The 24,435-nt window shown below is 44.0% G+C and overlaps 2 protein-coding genes across 2 annotated transcripts in view; one reads left to right on the top strand and one right to left on the bottom strand.

Moving 5' to 3' along the window:
- The window catches only part of MTOR (mechanistic target of rapamycin kinase), a 109,874-nt gene that overhangs the window by 31,400 nt on the left and 54,039 nt on the right, over positions 1 to 24,435 (top strand). The window contains 3 exon segments of the mRNA XM_023744955.1: positions 2,976 to 3,118; positions 5,749 to 5,911; positions 6,047 to 6,192. Of these exon segments, the coding sequence (XP_023600723.1) occupies positions 2,976 to 3,118; positions 5,749 to 5,911; positions 6,047 to 6,192 (452 nt within the window).
- On the bottom strand, positions 12,420 to 18,399 carry ANGPTL7 (angiopoietin like 7). The gene is made up of 5 exons (XM_006103716.3): positions 17,760 to 18,399; positions 15,353 to 15,453; positions 14,594 to 14,788; positions 13,872 to 14,070; positions 12,420 to 13,627 (listed from the first exon to the last, which is right to left on the bottom strand). The coding sequence occupies exons 1-5, from the start codon at positions 18,127 to 18,129 to the stop codon at positions 13,458 to 13,460; spliced, it is 1,035 nt and encodes a 344-aa protein (XP_006103778.1). The 5' UTR covers positions 18,130 to 18,399; the 3' UTR covers positions 12,420 to 13,457.

The following is a 24,435-nucleotide window of genomic DNA, read 5'->3' as shown; positions in this document are numbered from 1 at the left end:
CTGAGCAAGAAGGCCATTTCCACCGTGATGTTTTCAGCTGCCTAGGTTCAGAATGTTCTTCCAACCAGGCAGCTGTCCACCCTGCTTTAGAGCTTTGGTCTCTATTTTAGGAAATTCCCCAATAGTCAAGCTTGCTTCCAGGAAGTTTTGCTTTCTACTCAGGACTTGGAAAAATAAGCATAACCATTGCCAAATCAAAAAAAGAAAAATCTCTAGATTATGTACCCTGAGAGAAGAGATCAAGTTCAAAAGCCTTGAGCAAAATCCTCCAGAGCTACCTCTCAGCTCCATTTCATCAAAAAGTAAATTGTGCTTCTACATATGTACTAGTATGTGATGACAATTAGGGATTGGTATAGTTGCCAGTTTTAATCAGCTTTCAAAATAACAGTTTGCCACCTCAGTCACCTTTCTATTGGCTGTGCTAATAGAGGATTTCCATGGTACAGAAAACCATTGTGTATACATGTTGAATACCTTCCAGGATTTTCAGCAGCTTTTACTGTCTTACGATCATTTATTAGGCCTACCTCTGAATGAGTAAGCTGACATCCCAGCAACCTGCACCAGCATTACCAGACAAGGCAGTCAGCAGGCGGTGGGCAGGTGGCAGAAGGAAACTGGTATCTAAACAGTTACTACAGAAAGCAGAGAATTGAGAGTTTAAATGAAAGAACACAGGGAAAGGCCCATGTGGAGGACTTAGCCGTTAAGCTAAGATTTTTTTAAGACCTATGTGCTACCATTTATTAATCAACAACGATATCAATGACAGCTACCAACATTTGTTGAGCGCTTTCTATGTGAGCCACATTATGTATACTTATTCATTTAATCTTCACAATAACCCTATGAGTTAGGTGCTATTATTAATGTCCCCATTTTACAGCTGTGGGCATTGAGGCACTGAAAGGTTAAGTAATTTGCCCAATGTCAACTAGAAAATGGTGTAGCCAGGATTTGACCTAAATAAGAGACCCAAAGCCCAGTCTCTTAACCACTGTGCTGAATTGACTCTGCCTTAACCAGGCTCAGCCTCATGTTAATAGAGGGCAAAGACATTAGTAATACTTTCTTGCATATGTCCAGCTTTTAAAATGCCTTGTACTACAGTGCAGCTATCCGGAGACTCATTGTGTAGGGAGGAAGCTAGAAATCCATGGATAGAAAAGGACCAATGTTTCCATTTCATTCAGCAGAACAGGGTCTAAAAGGCAAGTCTTTAGTATCTAGTTGTACTCTTCCTTCTAATTCAGGGATTTTCATTGTGTGCTCAGTGAGAATGCTTCACATAATTTTTTAGTTTGTCTCTTCTAGTATCTCTACTTCACTTTCTGATATAAAATAGTAATTTGTGTAATATCACTGATTGGTAACTCATCAAAAGCAGTGGCAAATTGTACAACTGAAACTTATATAATTTTATTAACCAATGTCACCCCAATAAATTCAATAAAAAAAGGAAAAAAGCAGCAGTGCCCAGCCAGTGTGGCTTAGTGGTTGAGTGTTGACCCATGAACCTGGAGGTCATGGTTCAATTCCCAGTCAAGGCACATGCCTGGGATGCCAACTTGATCCCCGGTAGGGGGGGGTGCAGGAGGCAGCCGATCAATGTTTCTCTTTCATTGATGTTTCTACCTCTCTATCCCTCTCTTTTCCTCTCTCTGAAATCAATTTTTTAAAAATAACTTTTTTTTTAAAGCAGCAGCAAATCTCCAGTTTATCCCAGGGAGGGGATGGACTGAGTCGATGGTGGTTAGGTGCTGTAGCACTTAGGGGTCTCTTCACTCCCTGTTTCACTTCACTTGAGAACTTCTTCTGTAACTTCAGTGATTTCCTAGTTCAGGGAGGATTGACATGTCTATTCTGCTGAAGAAATCTTTTTTAAGAATATATTTTTAAAGTTTAGTGTTTAGTAGTTAGGACCAGACCAATACAAAAGAGATGTCATTTTTATAATACGTAATTGCAACCATTTTTGCTCATCTTTTCCAGCTAGGCCCTTAAGATAACATTACCCTCAGGTAGGAAAGACTGAGGCTCAAATGTAACAAACAAGTTATTTGCCCAGAGTGCTACGACCACTAAGTTGCAGAACTGGGATTCCAACTAGGTGTTTCTAACCAGAGTAACAGGCACCCACATGCACAGCACTTACTGTGCCAACCTCTGTTATAAACCCGTTACACATTATTTTACGGAGGCAGAGACCAAAGCACAGAGGGGTTAAGTGACTTGCCCCAGAGGAGGAAACTGAGGCACAGAGGAGTTAAGTAATTTGCCCAAGGTTAAACAGCCAGATTTACACTCAAGCCGCTGAGATCCAGGGTGAGGCTGCTGGTCACTGCACTGTACTGCCTGTATCCAGAGCCTGAGTCTTTCCATCCACCTCCCTACGCTGCCCCTGGAGTAACTCAGTGCCTGGAGGGCCCAGAGTCTTGAGGAAAGTCAGAGGGCATGTACTAGAAAGTAAAAACAAAATCTGCTGTACGCCTTTTGTCTCATTCCACTATGGTGCCCTGTGCCTTGGGCTCACTGCTCACTTGATTATACCAGTAGCATGACTCATGATGCTGAGAACCTGAGCGTGTCTCCTCTCCCTGTGTGACTCTACTGTCAGATGAGCCAGAGTCGTAATACAGAGAGTGCCCAGGGCCCTTCCCACACTGCACAGGCCATTCGTTGAATGTACTCTGAATGTGACAGTCCCCATCCTTCTGGGTCTGTAGAGCTCTCTGCTGTGCTGACAGAATCCAGCACAAATGAGTTGTAAAACAGGCTTTTTCTATACTGTGGTATATTCTAGAGGTTGCTGTTTTTGCTCTATGGCTTTTAATTACATATTACTCTTTCATATTTGTGCTCTGGGGGAATTTTATAAATCAAAGAAGTAGGATAATAATTACATGGATGAGGGCTCTTTACATTTGGCCCTTGAAGCTGATGGTTTTCCGTTGTCACCTGTGGAATTACAGGCCTGGGGAGCTGCCAGGAGGGTCTCCAAAGATGACTGGCTAGAATGGCTGAGGCGGCTGAGCCTGGAGCTGCTGAAGGACTCCTCATCGCCCTCCCTGCGCTCATGCTGGGCCCTGGCTCAGGCCTACAACCCTATGGCCAGGTATGATGTGTGGGCTCCTTCTGCACAGCCTCAGATCAGTTCGAGAGGATTTACACATAGAAAATCACATACAAGAATTGGTAATAGTAATAGGCAACCGTAAAAGGGCCAGTAGTTTTAATCTTGCTAACTTCTGGAGGGGATGGGGAGGGAGTACACAAAAAGGCAAATGGAAAAGCTCATATTGCAGGAAAAGCATCCATTTTAACCTTGCTGGTAGGCTTTCCTTAGTAGATTTAGGTCCAAAATTTTAATTAAAAGTCATTTACAACTCTGAAAACAACTACATAATAGTTTAATATAGCCTGTTTCCAATAATAATATTTTCTAATTATTTGTTGCTGAATTACAAATACCCCAGAACTTAGTGGTTTAAAACAACAACAGTCATTTTATTTGGCTCATGAATCTATAATTTAGGCAGGACTTGTGGGGACAGCTGACCTCTGCTCCACAAAGAGTCAGTGGGGGTGTTCATCTGGGGACTAGAGGTTTACTTTCAAGATGGCTTATTCATATGTCTGGCAAGTTGGGGCTGAGTAGCAACTAGAAATTCAGCCCTGGCTAGAGCCCTTGGTTCCTCTCCCCATGAATCGCTTGGTGGATTGCTCGGGCTTCCTAGGAGAATACTGGCTGGGTTCAAGAGTGAGTGTCCCCAAGGAAGTGCATGGACCAGTATTTGTATGACCTAGTCTTGGAAGTCCCATAGTGTCACTTCTGCCACACTGTAGTCCAAGATAGTCAACAAAGACCCACTCATATTCAAGGGACAGTGTTTAATTGACAGATAGGGACGTGGATGCCACATGATAGGGGAGTAGCACAATTCTAGAAGAGTATATGCAATAGGAGAGTGTTTCAGCCATCTTTGGGAAATAGAATTTGCCATGAAAACCACTTTTAACTAGTAAATCTTAAACAGTTATTAAAAGTTAGGTTTATAAAAAGTTATAATGTATGCAAAAGATTTATAGTATAGTGTAAGTGAATAAAATGGAATACAAAATGGTATAAATGTGTGTTTAAAACTATTAAAAACATATGTACATAGGGAAAAGATTAGAAAGTAATACAACAATGATTATCTCTGCGTAGGAAGATTTAAGCAATGATTATTTTCTCTTCATTTTTTTCCCCTATTTTCCAAAATTTTCTACAGTGGACCATTATTATTTACACTGAGGCATAAAATGGTGGTTTAATTGACAGCTCTTCTCATTCATTTCATTTCATTTCACTTTTGACAGCACAGCTAGTGTGCTGTTGGAGTGTATTTAGCAGGTGGTAGTGATTTAGCGTGTATTTAGTGATGGTCCCTGAGACTGTTGCTTTGATGCCATGATTTGGTTCATCTCATTTCTTTCAAGTATTTTTCTCATGCTTTAAAAATAGTTCCTAGGACTTCTCTGTTTCCATAGTGTGCAGATTTCGTATGTTTAGCTGGCGTGGCGTACCTCTCTTCTGCTCCAAGTCACTTTTGAGCATAATGTCATCCAAAAGAGACTTGTGATAAATACACACATATGTGTTTATCTTCTTAGTGCCACATATTTTCATTTGGGATCCAATGTGGCCTCGGACCTAAATCAGAAAGCTTTATTTCTTAATTTGCATGGGACTTCTTCCCATCTTTGTGTTATCCTTTGAATTTCAGATATTGTTCTTTCCATCACATTCCAAAATTACATACATTGGTCTGATTTAATCTTTTAATGTAACAGAAAGTGAATGCAGAGCCATCAAATGCTAAACCTACACATTATAGGCATATTCTGTAGTTTCCAAGTCCCCTCCCCCCACATTCACCTAAAAAGAGGGGTAGGATTAAAGGCCAGATGTCAGGGGTAGCAAATATGTCCACCCATATGATGCTGTAGTGATTTTTAAAAATAGTTTTAGTAACCTTAGAAATGGCACCTCTGGTTCCAGGTCTTCCTAAGGTCCCAGCTGTAAGAAACTGGCTCAGAGAATCCTCCAAGACTTACAGACTTGGATTCTATTCTCTAATGCTTCCAGTTTCTTAAGTTCTGTTGTCATTTTGTTTATGACTATCCAAAAAAAGGATTCTGGTTTTATTTTGAAAAGAAGTAGCAGATGCTGCCTTTGCCATTTCCAATTTTAGGAATTTGGACATTGTCTGAGAAACATCCCAAGAACCATTGGAGGATTATTTTCAGCATCTGTGACTGCCAACTTCTGTGATAGAAGTCCCCTTTCTGATCGTTTTTTCCAGTGAGGAGAAGTGATGCAAAAGCTGCCAAGAAATGTGCCTTTTACTTTTCTCTTCTGTCTCCTCCTGCCCCCACCCAGTCCCTGTATATCACGGTGTCTACCTGCACTATAAAATACAGTCATCAGTAGCCACAAAGGGGTTATTTTAATTTAGTTAAAATGAAATAAAGTTTAGCATTCAGTTCCTCAGTCGCACTTAATATAGTTCATGTCCTCAGTGCCCAGTGGCTACTGTGTTGGACAGGGAAGACATGACCATTCTCAGCAAGTTCTGTTGGACAGCACTGGTCTGTATAACCAGTATCAGCGATGCCAGGAGTAGACTGGTGGGTATGACTGCGCCAGGCAGAGGCATGAGAGGTGTTCCAACCTCTTTCTCCACTCCTCTCTGCCTTCAGGGATCTCTTCAACGCTGCCTTTGTGTCCTGCTGGTCTGAACTGAATGAAGACCAGCAGGACGAACTCATCAGAAGCATCGAGTTGGCCCTCACCTCACAGGACATTGCCGAAGTCACACAAACCCTCTTAAACTTGGCTGAATTCATGGAACACAGTGACAAGGTGAGACTTTTCCCCATTGTTCAGATGGAGCCCGACAGGGAACCAGCTGGTGGGAGGGGGGAAACCCCCACGCAGCCCACTCTTGTTTGTGCCCCGCCTGCCATTTTCCTGTGCTGAGGTTCTGCTCTCCTCCAGGGCCCCCTGCCATTGAGAGACGACAATGGCATTGTTTTGCTGGGTGAGAGGGCTGCCAAGTGCCGAGCATATGCCAAAGCGCTACACTACAAAGAACTGGAGTTCCAGAAAGGTCCCACCCCCGCCATCCTAGAGTCTCTCATCAGGTAAACCCTTTTCAATTGCTGCCTTTGTCTCAAATGATCTCTCTTCTCCCGCCAGCTCACTGGAGTCACTTGGAGACTTCTGCTCTGTGAAATCTGCCTCTCGGGTCTGGTCGATACATTTAAATGAGATGTTGTGATGCAGATGGCTCTCCCCAGTATTCCAGCCCTAATTGTCATTTCTCTTGATCCTTAGCACTGGGGCTCCTCTTGTTTTCCAGCCTGTGCTTACTTGTCCCAATGAAGTCAGGCTAGAAGCAACTCTGTTTCCATAGCAGCCTAGAAAAATAGCGTTTATGTCTAGTTTAGGTAGTGCTCTCTGGGGCAGGAGGGGGAAGTGCTGGTTCCTGTGCCTCAGGGGCCACCCAAAGGCAGGGCGGGCTTTATTGATACATATGTTGGTGCCTGTGTTGTGCTCCTCTGGAGTCTGTGATTATAGAAGGCAGAGTGATGTCTGAGATTCACTGGTCCTTTCCCCTGATTTGGTTATGTCCTGTCCTCTCATAAGCTGGTATTGAGTCTTCTGGATACGGAAAAAATAGGTTGTTTAATAAATTTTCTGCTGTTATGAAATTACAAGCAGCCTGAAATGTTAGTTCCTGCTCTTGGAGAACTGCTCACTTCCCCTAATGATGACCAGAGAATATTAACCCTGGGATCTAATTCTCTTCTTGTAAATGCCAACATGATAGTGTAGGAAAGATCACCTGGCTGGTAAGTGCCTCCAGAGCGGCTGGAACAGGCTGCTGTGTGTGCTGCTTCCTTCACTTACTTGAGAGCGTAACCAGATAGCAAGTTCTCTGCCAGCTCTGCTTTTGAGTAGACACTAAAAGTGTTCCTGTACACACTAAAATGTGATACAACAAAAACAGTACAAGCATGTTTTTGCCCAACAGAATTGGACTTGGAGAGAATGTTGATTTCTAAAATACCACATGTTATTTTAGAAGCCTGCCATGCTAGGGGTAGGCGTCAGTTTCCATTAGGTACAGCACATGTGAAAACCTGTGTTTCTTCCTCCTGTCTCTGTCGTAGGTAATGCAATCTTGTTTGGTAACTAATAGAAAACCCGGTAACTGAATATAATAACTTGAACATCAAATAACTAGTTTTGCACCTTAACTTCCCTGCTAACCTTTTCTGTTTGATACCTCTCCAAAGCCTTCCACACCCTACCCCAGATTTCCTCCCACATTTGAGAAGTCATAGAAGCATTAATGTTTATGCAGATTTGTAGTAGAAAGATATAGTCAGGGGCCTGGAAATGTGTTAAAGAAGGTCATTTAACTTCTTAAGGCAATATACTTGAAAATAAGTCCTCAGAATTCCCTACAGATTAATGTTGGCTTTTAGAAAACAAACACGTCTGTTCCCAGGTAAAGCCAAGACTGGAAGCTCTGTGGCTTGTTCCTAGTCTGATTTAGCTCAGATGCCTCCCTTCAGTTGGTCTCCAGACCAGAAGGTCCACCTGTTTTTGTTTCCATTTATAGATTTTTCTACTGATTTTCTAAACTGCTTTTCCTAAGCACCATTGCAATGTTCTGGTGCCATTTTCATTGAAAAAAGTTTGAAGAAACAAACTACTGTTAAGGAAGTCTCCCTCAGCCTCCCCAGTCCTCTAGTGGGCCTCTTGGAAACCCCTCCCAGTGGTCAGACCAGTGGTGGTTGTACATCCCTGAGCCACTACGTTGGTCTGGTCTTGGGGACCTTGCTCTGCAGTAATAAATGGAATTCCCTGCCTCACAGTAGCTACTAGAGAGCTTGCAGCTCGGTTACTGGCCTGCCTCTGACAAATTACAGATGTCTTACCTGTTTTGTCTACTAGTATTACTTTCCTCGCCTCCAGCTTTATTTTTCCTACTCATATTTTCTCTTCACTATTTGTGCACCTTTTAAAAGCTCATCAAATATATACACTGAGTGAACTGCCTTATTCTTTTTTTTCTTTAAATTCTTTATTGTTTAAAGTATTACATAAGTATCCTTTTCCCCTCTATTGACTTCTCCCTTGCTGCCCCTGCCCTAGCACATGCCTTCACATCCTCCCTCCCTCTCCCCTCGCCCCGCCTAATTCTTTTTGAAAGAATCAGGTTTGCCCTGACTGGTTTGGCTCAGTGGATAGAGCGTAGGCCTGCAGACTGAAAGGACCCAGGTTCGATTCCAGTCAAGGGCATGTACCTTGGTTGCGGGCACATCCCCAGTAGGAGGGTGTGCAGGAGGCAGCTGATCGATGTTTCTCTCTCATCGATGTTTCTAACTCTCTATTTCCCTTCCTCTCTGTAAAAAATCAATAAAATATATTTTTTTTAAAAAGAATCAGGTTTGCTGTACACAAGAACATCTTTGCATAGCTGATTCTTCATGTTTATTTTAAAAAACTGTGCTGAGGTGACAATATTTTTCTCTTGCTGCTGGATTGATCTATTGGTCTTCCTACCTATTGACATTTTTCCCCTATCTGCTCCAAGACAAATTAAATCCATGTGCAATCCCCAAATCAGAGCTATCATTGGACAGTATAAATTATACTCATCTCCTCAAAACGCATATATATCAGTAAGTTTAATAGTTTCTTAGGGAAACAGAGGATTAAATAGATATTCAGTTATTTGGAAACAAATACATACACACACAGATACATGGCTTTACTTGGTTAGCCCATAGCATTAGGGTAAGGTCTGGTGGCCAGTTCAAGCTGCTGTAATTATCGTAGATTGGGTGGCTTAAGCAACAAACATTTCTTTCTCACAGTTCCGGAAATTGGGAAGTCCAAGATCAGGGATGGATTGGTTGGATTCTGGTATTGTTCACATGGTGGAAAGTTCTGTGGGGTCTCTTTTATAAGGGCTCTAATCCCATTCATGAGGGCTCCACCCTCATGGCCTAAAGATCTCCCAAAGACCTCACCTCCAGTTACCATCACATTGGGGATTAGGCTTCAACATAGATTTGGGGAGACACACAGTCAGTTCATAGCACCTGTTTTTCTTTCTCTACAGTAAGTAGAAGAGAGGGTCTGATCAGAACTGTATGTTTTCATTGCCTAGCCCCTGACATATCTCATTTTAAGAAAATGTTCTAATTGACACATCTGCAGAATTAAAAATAGAAACAGGAGCCAGTGCTTACTAAGTGGACATGCAACTCTAACAGCTGCCCATCAGGCCTGTTCTTTTTCATACCGTTCGTACCTTCTTGTCTCACATCTTAGAGGATGTGCTCAGAACAACATTGCTCTCTCCTTTGGCTGCTGGGGGTTCTGTCCTCACAAAGGTCAGAGACCATGCTGTGCTCATCTCTGAGTCTTGGTGTCCATCAAGCTGCACAGAGAGGCTTTAAAAGTATTTATGATCAGCCCTAACCGGTTTGGCTCAGTGGATAGAGCGTCAGCCTGTGGACTGAAGGGTCCCAGGTTTGATTCTGGTCAAGGGCATGTACCTTGGTTGCGGGCACATCCTCAGTAAGGGGTGTGCAGGAGGCAGCTGATCGATGTTTCTCGCTCATCGATGTTTCTAACTCTCTATCCCTCTCCCTTCCTCTCTGTAAAAAATCAATTAAAAAAAAAAAAGTTTTTACGATCAGAGCCTGTACCCTGTAGGTGAGTGGCTGGGTGTTCTGTGCGTTCTTTAACAGCCGCTTTCCCTTTTCCCTCTGTCCACTCTCAGAAATCTTCCCAGAACATGAATAAACCATAGACTCTGGCTTTAGAACCTCTGTCTTATGGTGTTGTTGTTTTTTTAAGTAACTTTTTAAAAATTAAACGTTAATCTTGCTGCAAAAAGTTTATACTTCAGTTACTCAACTGTGTCTAATCTATATAGTATATATAAAAGCCTAAACAACCATTCGACTATGATGTGCACTGACCACTAGGGGGTAGATGCTCCGACCAGTAATTTAGCTTGCTGCTGGGGTCTGGCCAATCGAGACTGAGCGAGAAGGACTGGACATGCCCTGGAGCCCTCCTGTGGTCCCTCCCTGGCCCCAATCATGCACTGGTGGGGTCCCTCAGCCTGGCCTGCACCCTCTCACAATCCGGGACCCCTCGGGGGATGTCAGAGAGCCGCAGGCCAAGCCAAGGGACCCCACTGGTGCATGAATCCGTGCACTGGGCCTCTAGTATAACAATAAGAGTAAATTTCAGCAACTGTAGGTTTTGATGAGCACAATATAGATACTTTTCTCCCCCAAATGTATTAAGGAATAATTGACAAATGTAATTATATATATTTAAAATATACAGTATAAGGATGTGATACACATTATGGAATGATTATCAAGATCAAGATAATAACTTCATCGCCTCACATACCTAAATTTGTGTATTGTGTTGGTGGTGAGAATGCTTAAAATATACTCTCAGCAAATTTCAAATATACAATATACAGTACTGCAAGTCACCATCCTCTACATCAGATCCTCAGAACTTATCTCATAATTGAAAGTTTGTACCCTTTGACCTATACCTCCCCGTGTCCCTATCCCCATTCTGTTCCTGGCAACCATTCTATTCTCTGTTTCTGTGAAATCAGCTTTTTTTTTTAGATTTCACATAAGTGATGCCATATAATATTTGTCTGTCTTTGTCTTATTTTACTTAGCATGTTGCCCTGCAGATTCATCCATGTTGTCGCAAATGACAGAACTTCCTTCTTTCATACACTCTGTGTGTATGTGGGTTGTCTATCACATTTTCTTTACCCATTCATCTGTTGAAGGACACTTAGGTTGTTTCCATATCTTGGCTATTGTAAGTAATACTGCAGTGAACATGGGTGCAGGTACACCTTCACGATAGTGATTTCGTGTCCTCAGGTATATATCCAGAAGTGGTATTTCTGAATCATACAGTAGTTCTATTTCTAATTTTTTGAGGAACCTCAATACTATTTTCCATAGTGGCTGTATCAAATTACATTCCCACCAACAGTGCACAAGGTTTCCCTTTCTTCACATCCTCATCAATACTTGCTATCCCTTGTCTTTTTTATAATAGCCATCCTGCCAGATGTGAGGTGTGAGGTGATGCTGTGTTTTTGATGATCAGTGGTGAGCTTATTGGCCATTTGGATGTCTACTTTGGAAAAATGTCTATTCAGTCCTTTGCCCGGTTTTTAATTGGATCCTTTGGTTTTTGGCTGTTGAGTTGTATGAGTTCTTTATATTTTAGTTATTAACCTCTTATTAGGGATTAAGGTTGCAAATATTTTCTCCCATTCTGTAGGTTGCCTATTCAGTTTGTTTTCTTTGCTATGCAGAAGCTTTTTAGTTTGAGGAGTCCCATGTGTTCATTTTAGCTTTTGTTGCCAAGAACCTCAGTTTTGTTTTAGTTGTGGGATATTGGGAAGTGAGAGAAACTCATGTACTTCTGCCATAGGCATCTTAGGCTTTTCCTTCTCTCATCTCCTTCTAAGCCCCTGATCTTTTTATCCTGTCTTTTCTAGAAGTATTATGCTGGCTGCAAAGCATCTCAGATTCCTCTGCCTGCCTTAGGAAGTTTCTGTTTGAAAAACTGTCCCATAGGAAGCCCTACTCCAATATACTTTTCTATTCGGTTTATTTCTTTGAAAATTACTAAGGTTCTTGTTTTTGAGGTTAAGTAGGTTCTCAACAATCAAGGATCATTGATAATATTTAAAAATACTGAGTAGGAATCATGGCTTCCCATAAATGGTTCTTTTTGGCAAGAAAAAATGACTTCCTAAAGGTCAAGACTGTCATCTCTTGTGGCTAAAGATATTTTCCCTCTCTCAATGTGTTAGTTTGCTCAAGTAGAAAGTAGTTTGCAAAGTGTTTTGAAGCCAGGTGATGACATTGGCCTCCATGGGAGTTAGTTAGGTGGGTAGGCCAGATCTGACCTCTTCTAGTGACTGTTGCCTTTTTAAAAGTCCCTCGCCTTTTCTTTTAATATGTTTTTATTGATTTTAGAGAGAGAGGATGGGAGAGGGATAGAAAGATAGAACTATCAATGAGAGAGAGACATCATTGATCGGCTGCCTCCTGCATGCCCCCTACTGGGGATCGAGACCTAAACCCCAGGCATGTGCCCCCAACCGGGAATCGAACCAGCAACCTCTTGGTTCATGAATCGATGCTCAACCACTGAGCAACACTGACCAGGCTCGCCTTTTGATTTTTGGCCTCCTGCTGCTCCCATGGTTTCCTGAAGTCTGCAACGAACTCGGAGTCTCTTTCTCATTGTTCTCTGAGTTTTCACTTAAACTTTTTATCATGCTCTGAGTAGTAATGCTGATCATTTAAAAACGAACAAGTGTTAGAAGTTTATTGTAGAAGAAAAAAGAAACTTTGAACATTTAAAACAATCTATATTTTATTTTTACAAAGCAAAATGCTTATAAACAGCATGTTATTAACTATAGTGCCATCTACTTTCATTTTTCAGCCAGTTTTATAGACAAAGATAAAAAAGGAAGCTCTTCAAGCTCTTTTCTTAAAGAGTAAATAAAAATAGATATATCTGTAGACTGAATCATTTCAGGCAGTGTCTAGACTGAATCATTTCAGGCAGTGTCATGCAAGCATCCATGAGGGAACTTATCGCCACCGCCCGCTGGGCTCCCCGGCCACCACCAGACCCACTTCCTGCCTTCAGTGCTGTGCCTTGATGGAGGCCAAGCAGAGGAGGCTCTCAGAGGCCAGCTGCAAGGCCATTGCCTGGAGTTTCCTCCAATCAAGTCCAACCTGGGTCAGCTCACCTCCAGTAGGACAATTACTGTCTTTTTTTTTTTTTTTTAAGTGTAGACTGAAGGTAATTTCTTGGATTTAAAAATAGAAACTCCTCTCTTCCATTACCCCCCTTCATTCCTTTCTTTAACACCCAGGTCTTCTCCTTGGTGAACCAATATATATGGTTCTCTTTAGCAAAGGGACTTGTTTTCTGCCCTCATTTCACCTTAGAAATGGATAAAGTCATCTCACAACTTTTTTTTTCATAGAAAAATCATGTGGAAAAAAGAAGCTGCTGCTATGTCAGGGATCACGGCCACAAGAGCCCACTCAGGCAAGCCCCCCGAGAAGTCTGTGTCAGGACCCATTCATTGTGTCCCAATGCTTCATCCCGTTGACTGTAACATCCTGGGTCATATCATTGTATTGTGCTCCTCAAAGACTTACTCTCTCATCGGAGACTTTTCTCATAAGCCATTTGCCATTCACACCCTGTCTGTCCTCTCTTCCGGTCCTCCTCCGCCCTGCCCAGCCTCCATTGGTCTCCCATTTCTCCAGCCCTGCTCCGCAGCAGGCCTCCTTTAGGGCTGGAAGTCTTCTGGGCGGATCTTCATCTCCACTCGTTTGAGGGAGTAGGTAGAGCCGTGCCAGCCATACCAGGTGATGCCGTCCAGGTGCTTGTTGTGCTCCCCGAGGCGGTAGAAGACTCCGTTGAGGTTGGAATCTGTGCAGCAGTTGTACCAGTATCCACCTGGCACAAGAAATAGATCAGCGCTAGTGGGCTGGGTGTATCCTTCTCCCCTTGGAAATGGCTGATAGGCTAGGCCGCAGGGATTGTTTAGTTGTTTTTTGACTAGTAGTTAAGCAGTTGGGGCCAATATAAAAAGGAAATACTGAAGCCAGGATATCAGCCATGCAGTTATAGTTCACACTTTCTCTTTAAGTGGGACTCTGGGCTTATACCCGAACTCCCCCCACCACCCCTCAAATCTCACCTTTGCGGAGCTGTGCGCACTTGTCTAAGCAGTTGTCATTGTCCTTGTCCTTGGTGCTGAAGGCTGTATTGTTATGATAGATGAGGGCGTCATTCCCCACGTTACCACTGTAGTTCCCCAGAAAGAGGCGATAGCTGTTCAGTTCATTGCCCAAAACAAAGTGGCTGTACTCGGCGTAGCGCATGTTGCCTTCCCAGTCCTGTCAGAGGAGGCAGAGCGTGAGAAAAACTGCGGCAGGTAACATTTCATCCCACCCTGCACTCCTCTCTCCAGCCGCAGCCACACATCTCTACTGCTGGGAATCAGAAAACAAGGGTCCTAGACCAAACTGCCCTCCTGAGTCACCATACGCCTTGATTAGTCTCTCTTCCTGTATCCCCTCACTTTCTTGTTCGTAAGGGGTAGATGTGTGTTTTTACAGTCTCCCACTTAAAGGTGTCATAAGAGTAATTTGAGAATATAGTGAGGCTATATTCTGTGTCAGTAAGGTTTGCACACAGAGGACCTTGTGTCCAGGTCACTGACTGTCGGATTACTCTGCTCTGGCCTGAGTCTGGCTTCTTCCTGTTGTACCTGCAGCCTCACTTTTCTGAAAAATAGGAATGAACCTATTCTTTCTCAACTGTACTGCAACCTGAAGGAAAACCATCAGAATAAACATACAAGCCTAAAGTGAGTAAGAATAGGAATGTCATCCCCAGAATTGTGCAGTGATTGCTCACCTCCATCTCCACACGTAGCCGGGTTGGCCGTCTGGAGAGCCGGTGGATGTGTTCATTCCCCAGCCAGAAGTCCCCACGGATGCTGCCAAAGCCCCGCTTGTACTGCTTCCAGTCCCGGTAGAAGGAGACGAGGCCACTCTTCCGTCTCTGAATGATGGTCCAGCCACCACCTGCCATCTCCATGTCACAGAACACCTGGAGCAGAGAGAATGCTCTGGTCAGGGACCCGCGGAGGCAGGAGCAGGAGCGTGGGGTGGACTTCACCTCCCTTTTCCCATCCCTGCAGAGCCAAGGGATGTGTGCATTTCCATGGTCCCTCAGGTGCACTAAAGCACAACTCTGCCCAGTGTGGGCGAGCTGGGGCAGGGTGGTTTGCTGAGGGAGACTTATGGAAATTTAGGATGGGGGCAGGTCAGTGCACATGGAGTTTGAAGGGAAAACTCCAGGTACTTCTGATAGGCTCCCTCCATGGTCTCTCTTTTCTCTTCCCCCAAAGAGTAGCTGCTCTAGGACATGGCAAGAGATTTTAACTAGTTAGGTGGTGGTTCTAGAATTATTTAACCTGGTGTTTGGTTGATAACGGTTTGAAAGGGCAAAACAGATGCCTGGATTCCCCCTTCCCCATAATTTGAGTGTTTGGATAGTTCCCTGGGGTGTTTGTTCTATTTTGAGTTTCCCTTTGGTTAGACTCTGTTTAGCCCTGCTGTCCCTTTGAGGGCAAGGAGAACAGGGGTAGAGCATGGGTGGTGATGGCCTCACCTCCAACTCAGGGCTGCCCAGGAAGTCATCGGGAGGAAGCTTATACACTCCAGAGATGCGGTAGTTCTTCTGGTAGAGGGACGAGCAGTCATAGATGGCATCTGCAAAAGGGACAGACCACAGCAGTGAGCGTGCACACCCCGGCTCCCTGGCAGCCAGGCCTTCCTGCTGCTTGGACACCGAAAGTTTAAGCACAGACTTAATTTCTGCCACAAAATTTACGTAAGTGTTCTGAACTAGGTAGTAGCTGCATGTGGGAGACCAAGAGCAGGTGTGTTTTGGCTTCACTGGTGCTGGGACTGAGGGCTGGGGAAGCCCATCCCCTGGAGGGCATCAGTGTGACGATCAAACAGGTGGTTTAAGGTTTACTATGAAATAAATGATCCTGTGGTAGGTCTAGACCAGTGGTTGGCAAACTGCGGCTCGCGAGCCACATGCGGCTCTTTGGCCCCTTGAGTATGGCCACGAAGTTTCAATTGCACTGTACGTGCGCACCCGCACGTGGTATTTTGTGGAAGAGCCACACTTAAGGGGCCACAGTTTGCCGACCACTGGTCTAGACCATGAGTTCTGGGATTACTACAGTGTGTGAGGGCCACATAACATGCTCTCATAGATCCAACTTCTGGCACAGCCAGCCTCTATTTCCAGGTAATCACGAGTATCGTGGGGTTTTGTTGTTTCTTGGTTTGTTTGGTTGATTGGTCGGTTTCGTTGTTTTTCAGAGGTAATGGCTACTAGGGCCCTGATTAAGGGAGACAGATTTATAATCTTACCTTTCCCCTGCCTTAATCTCACACTGCTAGACAATGGAAGTGCACTCTGAGGCACCCTTAGAGGCCTCCCCTGAACAGTTATTAGAACAAGGACGTGAGAGCATTAGACAGGCCAGCTTTCATGCTGGGCTGATTTAAATGTGTCCAGGCTGCCCTGGGGCTACTGCTTTATACCAGATTTGTCTCCTTGTTCTAAATGTTGAAGACATTGTGGAAGGTTCAGCTTCCCTGAGAGGAGGCAGAGAGTGGGAACTCACTGACCACAGAGCTTCTGCCCTCTGTGTCCTGGAGCTTCTCGTGGGCCTTCGAGAAGAGCACACAGACGGCAGAGCACGTCGGGGAGGGGAGCCTTGAGGACCCTGTCCTTTCCTGAACTTGAGGAGCTGCGTTTGACTCCATGAAACTCCCTGCTGGGAGGTGAGGAAACCCCATTTGGAGGAGCAGGGAGTGGCAGGCAGATTCATCTGTCCGCCCTGGTCTTCTTCATGTCTGATTTCATCTCACAGACCAAATCAGGATTCACTTGTCTGGAAAATGGCCTAAGAATAGCTTTCTAGTCCCAAACTGAGGGTCAGGAAGTACATGCTTAGAAAGTGATTTACACACATTGGTTTCGATAACAGAATTGTTAACCTTAATTTCATTTGAACTGAGACTAACCAGTGACTTACTCTATTCTTAGTTCTTGACTTAGTTTGTAGTGTGACCAAAAGTTTTTATATCAGCAAGAAGTGACATATCTTAGGATATGCTCCTGATAACTAATAATTTTGGAAAACCAAATTTCTCTCTAATAAATTCACCTTGACCGGTCTGAGCCAAGCTAATCAGAAGCTGAAAAGTTATTTTGCAAGAGAAAACAAAAATCTGGATCGTAAGTGTTTCTAGTTTCACCTATTAGATTATGCCGTTGCGTCCCAAAAATCCAAATTTCAACATTACCTTTTCTTATTTTCTATATTATTAGGCAGAATTTTATTTTAGATCATGGGGGAAAATAGAAGTATCAGAATTGAGGAACCTTGAGGACCCTGCCCTTTCCTGAAGACAGGAATTTTTCAAATGGCTTTGGGTCATGTCCATATACTTCATTCTGAGCCAGTGAGAAGACAGCTAGCAGAGAGATGATACCAAATTCTATTTATGCCCATTCCATAATGTTAGAGACATGAGAGAACTTCTAGAGTAACAGATGCTATGGTTTTGGTGTTCGCTCCTGCTTCCTTGGAACCAAGGGTACAGCCTGTCGGCTCTGGGTTACGAGGGGGACCAATGAGGAAACCTGAGCCCTCTTTCTAAGACTTGCTGTGTGACTTTGGGCAAACCACGTAATCTCTCTGTGCTCCAAGATGGTAATTCATACCTTCAGTGTGCTGAGACATTGTGTTAATAAAAGAGACCTGTGAAGGTACTGGGTAAATTTACAGAACATTAGAAATCAAAATAAATACTTCATACGCCTTTAGTAAAGAGAAAATAGAGCTGGTAGCACATACCCAAGAAAGTGTATCTCCAAAGAACCCCCCGCAATTGTTCTGACGACCAGGTTATCTAGAAGCAATGTACAGACAGGAGACACTGGGCTATTTGAGGGCAAGGTGGTGAGAAACGTGAGGACACGTGCTCCTTACCTGCCGAGGTCTGTGTGACCGTCTGCGCTGCCTGCAGCTGCATGATGTCAATCTGGTTGTTCATTTCAGAGTACTTGCTCTCGGCCTCCGTGAGCCGCGACTCCATACGCTTGGTGTTGCTCTCCAATTCCATCACCTGCATGACCACACTGACCCAGTCCTTCTCCTGCTTCTTGCTCAGTTCATTCAGCAGGCTGCTTAGGTTGGCAATTTGGGCCTTGAGCTCCTTCACCTCCTTACAGCAGGCGGCCACTTTGAGCTGCCCAGGTGTCTTGTGCTTAGGGGGCTTCTGCGGCCACACTGGGTGGCTGACAAAGACCAAGATGAAAATGCAGAGCCAGGTCACAGCTGAGAGAGGTTTTTTCAGCATCTTTCGTGGGTCTGGGTGAGGAAGGCTCTTCCTGTGGGGAAATCTGGATCTGCCCGGCCGAGGCTTGCAAAGCTGCAGCAATTAAAACCTCACACTTGCACTCTTGATGAGCTCACCACTGTTTTCTTTCCTGGCTCTTTCTTAGCCTTTGTCAAAGCTTGAGCTTCTGAAAGTGCAGCTTAATTGGGTATCCTATAGCTTTCCTCCCCAAGCCTAATGCCCTACAAACTCAGCATCTTAAATATCGTTTGCTGCCTGCACCTCCACCCCGTGTGCATGGCGCTTTAGCCCCTCCCAGCTCATCTGGGAGGGTCAGGTGCCTGTTGGGTGAAGTCAGCGTAAACTTAGGCCAGAGAAGGGGAGGAGGGAGACAGGGCAAGTCTTTCTTTCCTTGCCGGCACAGTCTCTGGGCCCAGACAAGAGGTCTGTGAATTTGTGTGTTTCTAGTTTCGCCTATTAGATTATGCCCTTGCCAGCCACTGGCTCAGCTCTAGCAGCAAGCAGAGCAGGGACAGGGAATTTCCAAATTCCATTCTAAAGGTTATATAACCCTGGGGTGAGCGCAAGGTGGGCAAAGAGAATTGGGAATAAGATTCCACTCAGCCGGGGAGGCCTGTTAATGTAATCCATGCTGTTTATAGGAGGATCTGGCCTACTGCCTGTGCTTTTAACAGGCCTGCTCCTCCTTCCTCTGGTCATCACTCAGTGTTTCACAAAACCCCCATCTGACCTGGATCTAACACCATCTCACAATTGCACATTTACAACTTAGAAAAGCTCTAGAAAGAGGAAGATGGAGTAAATCTCTTAGGAAGCAAAAAATTGACTTTGTAGTTCGTATGCACAGGACTTGCTCGGTTATCTTTCTTTTTACATACTTTCTCCTTCAACATTCTCCTTCAACAGAGCGGGCTTTTCACACTTGACTTTAGCAAGGAGATGTCAGAGGTGACAGCAGGGATGAAAACTCACCCACATTTCCATTGGTCTTCAGGCAGAACAGAGAATCCTTGGCCCATGGGTTCATACTTGGAAAATATATTAAATCATAGAGAAAAGAATCCCCATCACCGAATAAAGCCATAGCTCTAGTCTCATTTTCCTCTTCCTGTGCCATATGGTGCAAATCTGAAATTATTCTCTATATATCCCTGAAAATAGGGATATTGTAATTTTTCACATACTATATTTGAAGGGCACTCTTCCTTTGAAAACAAATGGAAAAAACCTGGGATTTTAGCAACCATAAATCCTTAAAATGAGGTTTTCACTAAGAATGTATACAAAGCTCCCTTTGTCCTTAAACAGTAACCCTGTCTTTGGAACATACTCTTTCGCTTTCCAAGTTATGGCGCCACTAAGGCAGTTCCTGGTCTGCTGCTGCTCGGCCCGGGTCCTTCACACACAAGCCAAGCCGACCCCTGACAACTTTCCTTCCCTGCCATGACCCCCCAGAGTCCTTTCCGGTCAGGGCTTCTAGCTTCTCAGAAAGTCATTTCTGTCCAGGCAGCTGGAGTTACCAAACAATTTTTTTTCTCTCAAAATAAAAAAGCAGTAGAGGATGACGTGGATCGGGGTTTGTTTTCTCACGTTGTCTCCTTTGCCTGCTGAAGGGTGAGGATGTTGCTGGCACCCTATAGCAAGTTATCGTTCAGCCCGAAAGAGGCTGTTTACAATTGGCACTGTCAACTGGTCCCAGATCTCTTCTTGCAAATGTCTAGCCCCGCTGGGCTCTGCAGTCTCAGCTCCATGGAGTTCATTTCACTAAGTTGAGTCTGACCCCAACTGCCAGCATCTGACACAGGGTCTGCTGAACTCCAAGAGGATCTTCAATAGTCTGCTAGCCATCAAATGACACTGAGCTCAGTCGTGTGCCACGGACGTGGTGTGCGCCATACAGTCATGACCCTTGGAGCTCCCGTGTAGCGGAGTGTAGGGGAACCATCATGGACCAGTGGAGCTTTATGGATTCCCAGTCAGCTTTTTGTTTCTTCTTCCCGGTAGCTGTTTCCCCCACTAAACAGGAAAATGTTGTGAGTAGGTGTTCATATCTGGGCAGAAAATGAACCAGTCGTTCATATTTGCAACCCATGTAGGCAGTCCTTTCTAGGAAAGGTAGGAGGGGGTTTGGCTCACAAGCTCTGGCATTTAGCATGAGTGCCTACGCTCTGACATGTCTTTTCTGGAAACTTATTTCTAACATAAGGCATAAGTTGGAAACAGGCTTTTCTTATTTGAAGATTTTCTTAACTCGCCTAAGCTGCCCAAATGTCAATAACACTCCCTACCCCCAGTTTTTGAATAAAATAGCCAATTAAGAGTATTCCCCGTGCCAGGAGATGATCTACCCTCCAGAACAGGGGTCCTCAAACTTTTTAAACAGGGGGCCAGTTCACTGTCCCTCAGACCGTTGGAGGGTCGGACTATAGTTTTTAAAAAAACTATGAACAAATTCCTATGCACACAGCGGCGGCAAAATCACCCGGCGGGCCGGATAAATGTTTTCGGTGGGCCGCATGTGGCCCGCGGGCCGTAGTTTGAGGACCCCTGCTCCAGAACATCCACAACCCTTCGATGTCCTAAATTCTGAATTTCTGAAAGAAGGCAAAGTAAGCCGTTGTTTTGAGTACAGCTAAGCCCATAGAGAAAACCAGGAAGAATATGAGACCAGAGCATTTCCTTCTCTCAGAGGCTTTCACTCCCTTCTCTAAGAATGGGAATTAACTGGAAAAATATGGAGAACCTGGGTTGGATACCTTAGAGTTTTTCCTTTTCTCCATTTTGCTGGTGGTGAAAGGGATCAGCTTGGTGCTCCCAGGGAAAGCTGGCTTTGAAAAGAAAGCTTATATTCTTAATGAGAAAAGCCAGTGAGCTTTTACTTAGCTTGGAAGTTCCCACCGACCACAGTCCGGGCTGCACAGCCTTGGCTGGCACTGAGGCCTGGCAGCATTCAAGCAGCCCGAGGGCAACTGCTGGGAAGGGCCTAGCGGAGGTCTCTCCTCCAAATGGGACTGTCATGTCTCATTTTCTTGAAAGTGCCCCCATTGGAGAGAAAGGCTTCTTTTCTAAAGAATCCCTGCCCCTGCCTACTCTTACACCATCGCTTTCAAAATCGGTGAGGGAGCCCTAGCCAGGTTGGCTCAGTGGATAGAACGTCGACCAAAGGGTCGAGGGTTCAATTCTCTGTTCCTCCCCCTTCCTTCCTCTCTCTCTAAAAAATTAATGGAAAAAAATCCTTGGAGACGATTAACAAACAAACAAATTGGTGAGGGAGAGAAACAGCTGCCCTCAGAATCAGACTCCCTGTTTATTGAAAAGGTACATCTTAGAAGAACCTGCCTTGCTGTTAGTGTACTTCATGGGAATATTTTACTTCTGAAGTCTCTTCATGAGTCACCCTTCTATCACTCAGTCCTCTTTCTGTCTCACTGACAGCCCAAGTCCATCACAGAAGCTATTTCCATCTGTTCCCCAAACCTTCTAGTTGGCCACTTCTACCAAAGAGGACAACCTGGATGTCTTAGAAACCATTTCTCTCAGGCCTCCTCCTGGAGCCGATTATTTAATTAGAGCACCTAGCACAACAGTCAATCTCAGATCTGGAAACACCTGTTCTGTTAGCCAGGATGCAAGCTGCAGCACCAGTCCAGCCTCAAGTGCCTCGCAGTCCAGTTGGAGAAGCAGACAGCCGAACTTTAGGACAGTGTGACATGCTAGGAGAGGGGACACAGAGGAGGATTGTTCAATCAAGATGAGCTTCAGGAAGGCCTCCCAAGGGAAGTGTGGGTAGGGGCACTCTAGGCAGAGGTACAGCCATGAGAATGCGGGTAGTGAGCATGCTGAAGAGTCCGGAGGCAGAGGGCTCGGGTAGTTCAGGCTGGAGAGGTGGAGGGGAGCCAGGCCCGAGGGACTGCATGAGTCCATGTGAGGAGTGTGATTGTTATTCTGGAGACAGAGGGCTATGGAGAAATCCAAGAAGCTTTTACCTCTTGCTGCTTTGTTTTCCTGAGTCTTACCAGGAAAGTGGCTTTTGTCACTGCCAAATAAGATTTTTAACTGGATATGGGTGGCTTAGAACATTGAATTTCTTAAAATTATAAAGCATTCATATTAAATGCCCTGAAGGAGTCAGCTGGCTTGAGGCTTAAAGAAATGGTATATGAAGGGCTTTAAATGCTTGGGTAAGAATCAAACAAATCTGGGTTCTAATCCCTGATTTAATTTGATAGTTATATCTAATCCCAGATATAACTTGATAGTTCTGTGACTCTGGGCAAATTAAATTACATAATTTCTCTGAGTCTACCAGTGCGAAATGGAAATAAAAATAACTACTTCACCTCACAGGATTTTTGTGAGGATTAAGTTAAATAAAGCAAAGGATTAAAAATAGCTAAGGCATTTTTGAATAAGAAAAGTGAAACTAGAGGAATTACACTACTAGAAATCAGATTTATCATAAAGCTACAGTAATTAAGCTACGTACCAATCAAAATGGCACAAGGATAGGCACATAGATAAGTGGAACAGAATTAAATATCCCACACATATGTGGACACCTGATTTATGACAACATAGCACCACAGAACAGTGAGGAAAGGACAGTCTTCAGTAAGCGCTGCTGGGTGAGTTAGCCTCATAGGGGCTTGTGGGGGAGGCTCTGACCCTTACCTCACACCACACACAAAACTTCAAGTCCAGAAGAGATTTAAACTCTAAATGTGAAAGGTAAAACTGAAGCTTCTGGAAGATAACATAGGAGTTATCTTCAGCATTTTGGGATGAGCAAAGATTTCTTAAACAAGATATTAAAAACACTAACCACAAAGTAAAACATGCAGTAAAAGTAGTCATTTGTGTGCATTAGAAGACACCATGGAGAGAGTGAAAAGGCAATAAGATATCTCCAATACATACATCTGTGTATATTGTATCCAAAGTATACATAGAACTCATTAATTTTTTAAAGGTTGCCAGATGTGAACAGGCACTCATAAAAGGGAACACCCAAAAGACCAATAAGTGCCTGAAAAACTGGTCAAGCTCCTTAGTCATTATAGAAAGTCAAATTAAAGCTATAAAATGCCACTACGTACCAATCAAAATGGCTGAAGTGGGAAACACTGAAAATACCAAGTGCTGGCAAAGATGTGGAGCAATTGGGATTTTCATACATTCGGTGGGAATGTAAATTGGTGAAACCACTTTGGAGAGCAACGTGTCATTGTCATCGAAAGCCGAACATACCCTGTTACCCAGCAATTCCACTTCCAGGAATATTCCCAACGGAAATGTAAATGCGCCAAAGACATGTGTGAGAACGTTCGTAGGAACACCACACACAATAGCCAAATACTGACAAAAACCTAACCTAAATGGCCATCAACAAAAAAATAGGTAAATTGTGGTCTATTCATACAGTGAACTACTGTTCAGCAATAGTAAAAACTACTGTGGCATGCAGCAACATGGCTGCGTCACACAAACATAATGTTGAGCGTTTAAATCAAGTCAAACCCTGGCAGAGCTCAGCCATTGTGTCAGAAGTCAGATAGTTGTTACCGCTGGGCATGAGGAAGGAGCTGTGGTTGGGAGAAGGCTCGGGTGCTTCTGGGATGCTGGCCATGTGTTGTGTTCTGTTTCTTGGTCTGGATGGTAGTTCCAAGGGTTTCTTCACTTTGTGTGATAACTTATCCAGCTGTACCCCATGTATACTTTCCTGTATATGTGTGTGTTGTACTGCACCTAGGAAGTTTCTTTAAAAATAGATAGTGCACATAAAACACTTAGAATAGTGTCTGACACATGGTCAGTGTCCAGCAAATAATAAGTATTATTTTTTAGGTATGTGATTATCATCTGATCAGAAAAGCCTCATCTGCCCACCCTAATTTAACTAAGTGTCTAAGCACTCTGTTTTCTCTGTGGTATTTACCTCCACAGCACCTACTGCAGTTTGGTTTTTGTACATCTACTTCATCCACCTGTAAGTTCTGTGAAAGCAAAGACCATCACAGTAGCTCTAGCATCTGGCACTTAGCACAAAGCTGAAGGCAAGAGATACTTAATTGGAACATGTCAGATGAAAGACTGAATTCCCAGCAGCAGGTTCTGTCCCTCTAAATCAGTGGTTCTGAACCTTCGATGCACATTAGAATCACCTGGGAATCTTTTTAAAATCCTGATTTCTGGGCCTCATCCTCCGGAAATTCTGTTTCTTTGTTATGGGGTGGAGCCACAACATCAGTAACAAAGAAACAGAATTTCCGGAGGATGAGGCCCAGAAATCTGAGTTTTTAAAAAAGA

This window comes from Myotis lucifugus, unplaced genomic scaffold (genome assembly GCF_000147115.1).
Source record: "Myotis lucifugus unplaced genomic scaffold, Myoluc2.0 scaffold_501, whole genome shotgun sequence".
Classification (NCBI taxonomy): domain Eukaryota; kingdom Metazoa; phylum Chordata; class Mammalia; order Chiroptera; family Vespertilionidae; genus Myotis; species Myotis lucifugus.
Note: the sequence above shows the minus strand (reverse complement) of the source record. Positions and strands in the feature narration are given on the sequence as shown.

Coding starts and splice junctions, on each gene's coding strand:
- ANGPTL7 (XM_006103716.3), bottom strand. CDS start 18,129: ATGCTGAAAAAACCTCTCTCAGCTGTGACCTGGCTCTGCATTTTCATC. Junction 14,789..15,352: donor TGGGCAGCCCTGAGTTGGAG/GTGAGGCCATCA, acceptor TCTCTGCTCCAG/GTGTTCTGTGACATGGAGAT. Junction 13,628..13,871: donor GTGCGCACAGCTCCGCAAAG/GTGAGATTTGAG, acceptor TTCTTGTGCCAG/GTGGATACTGGTACAACTGC.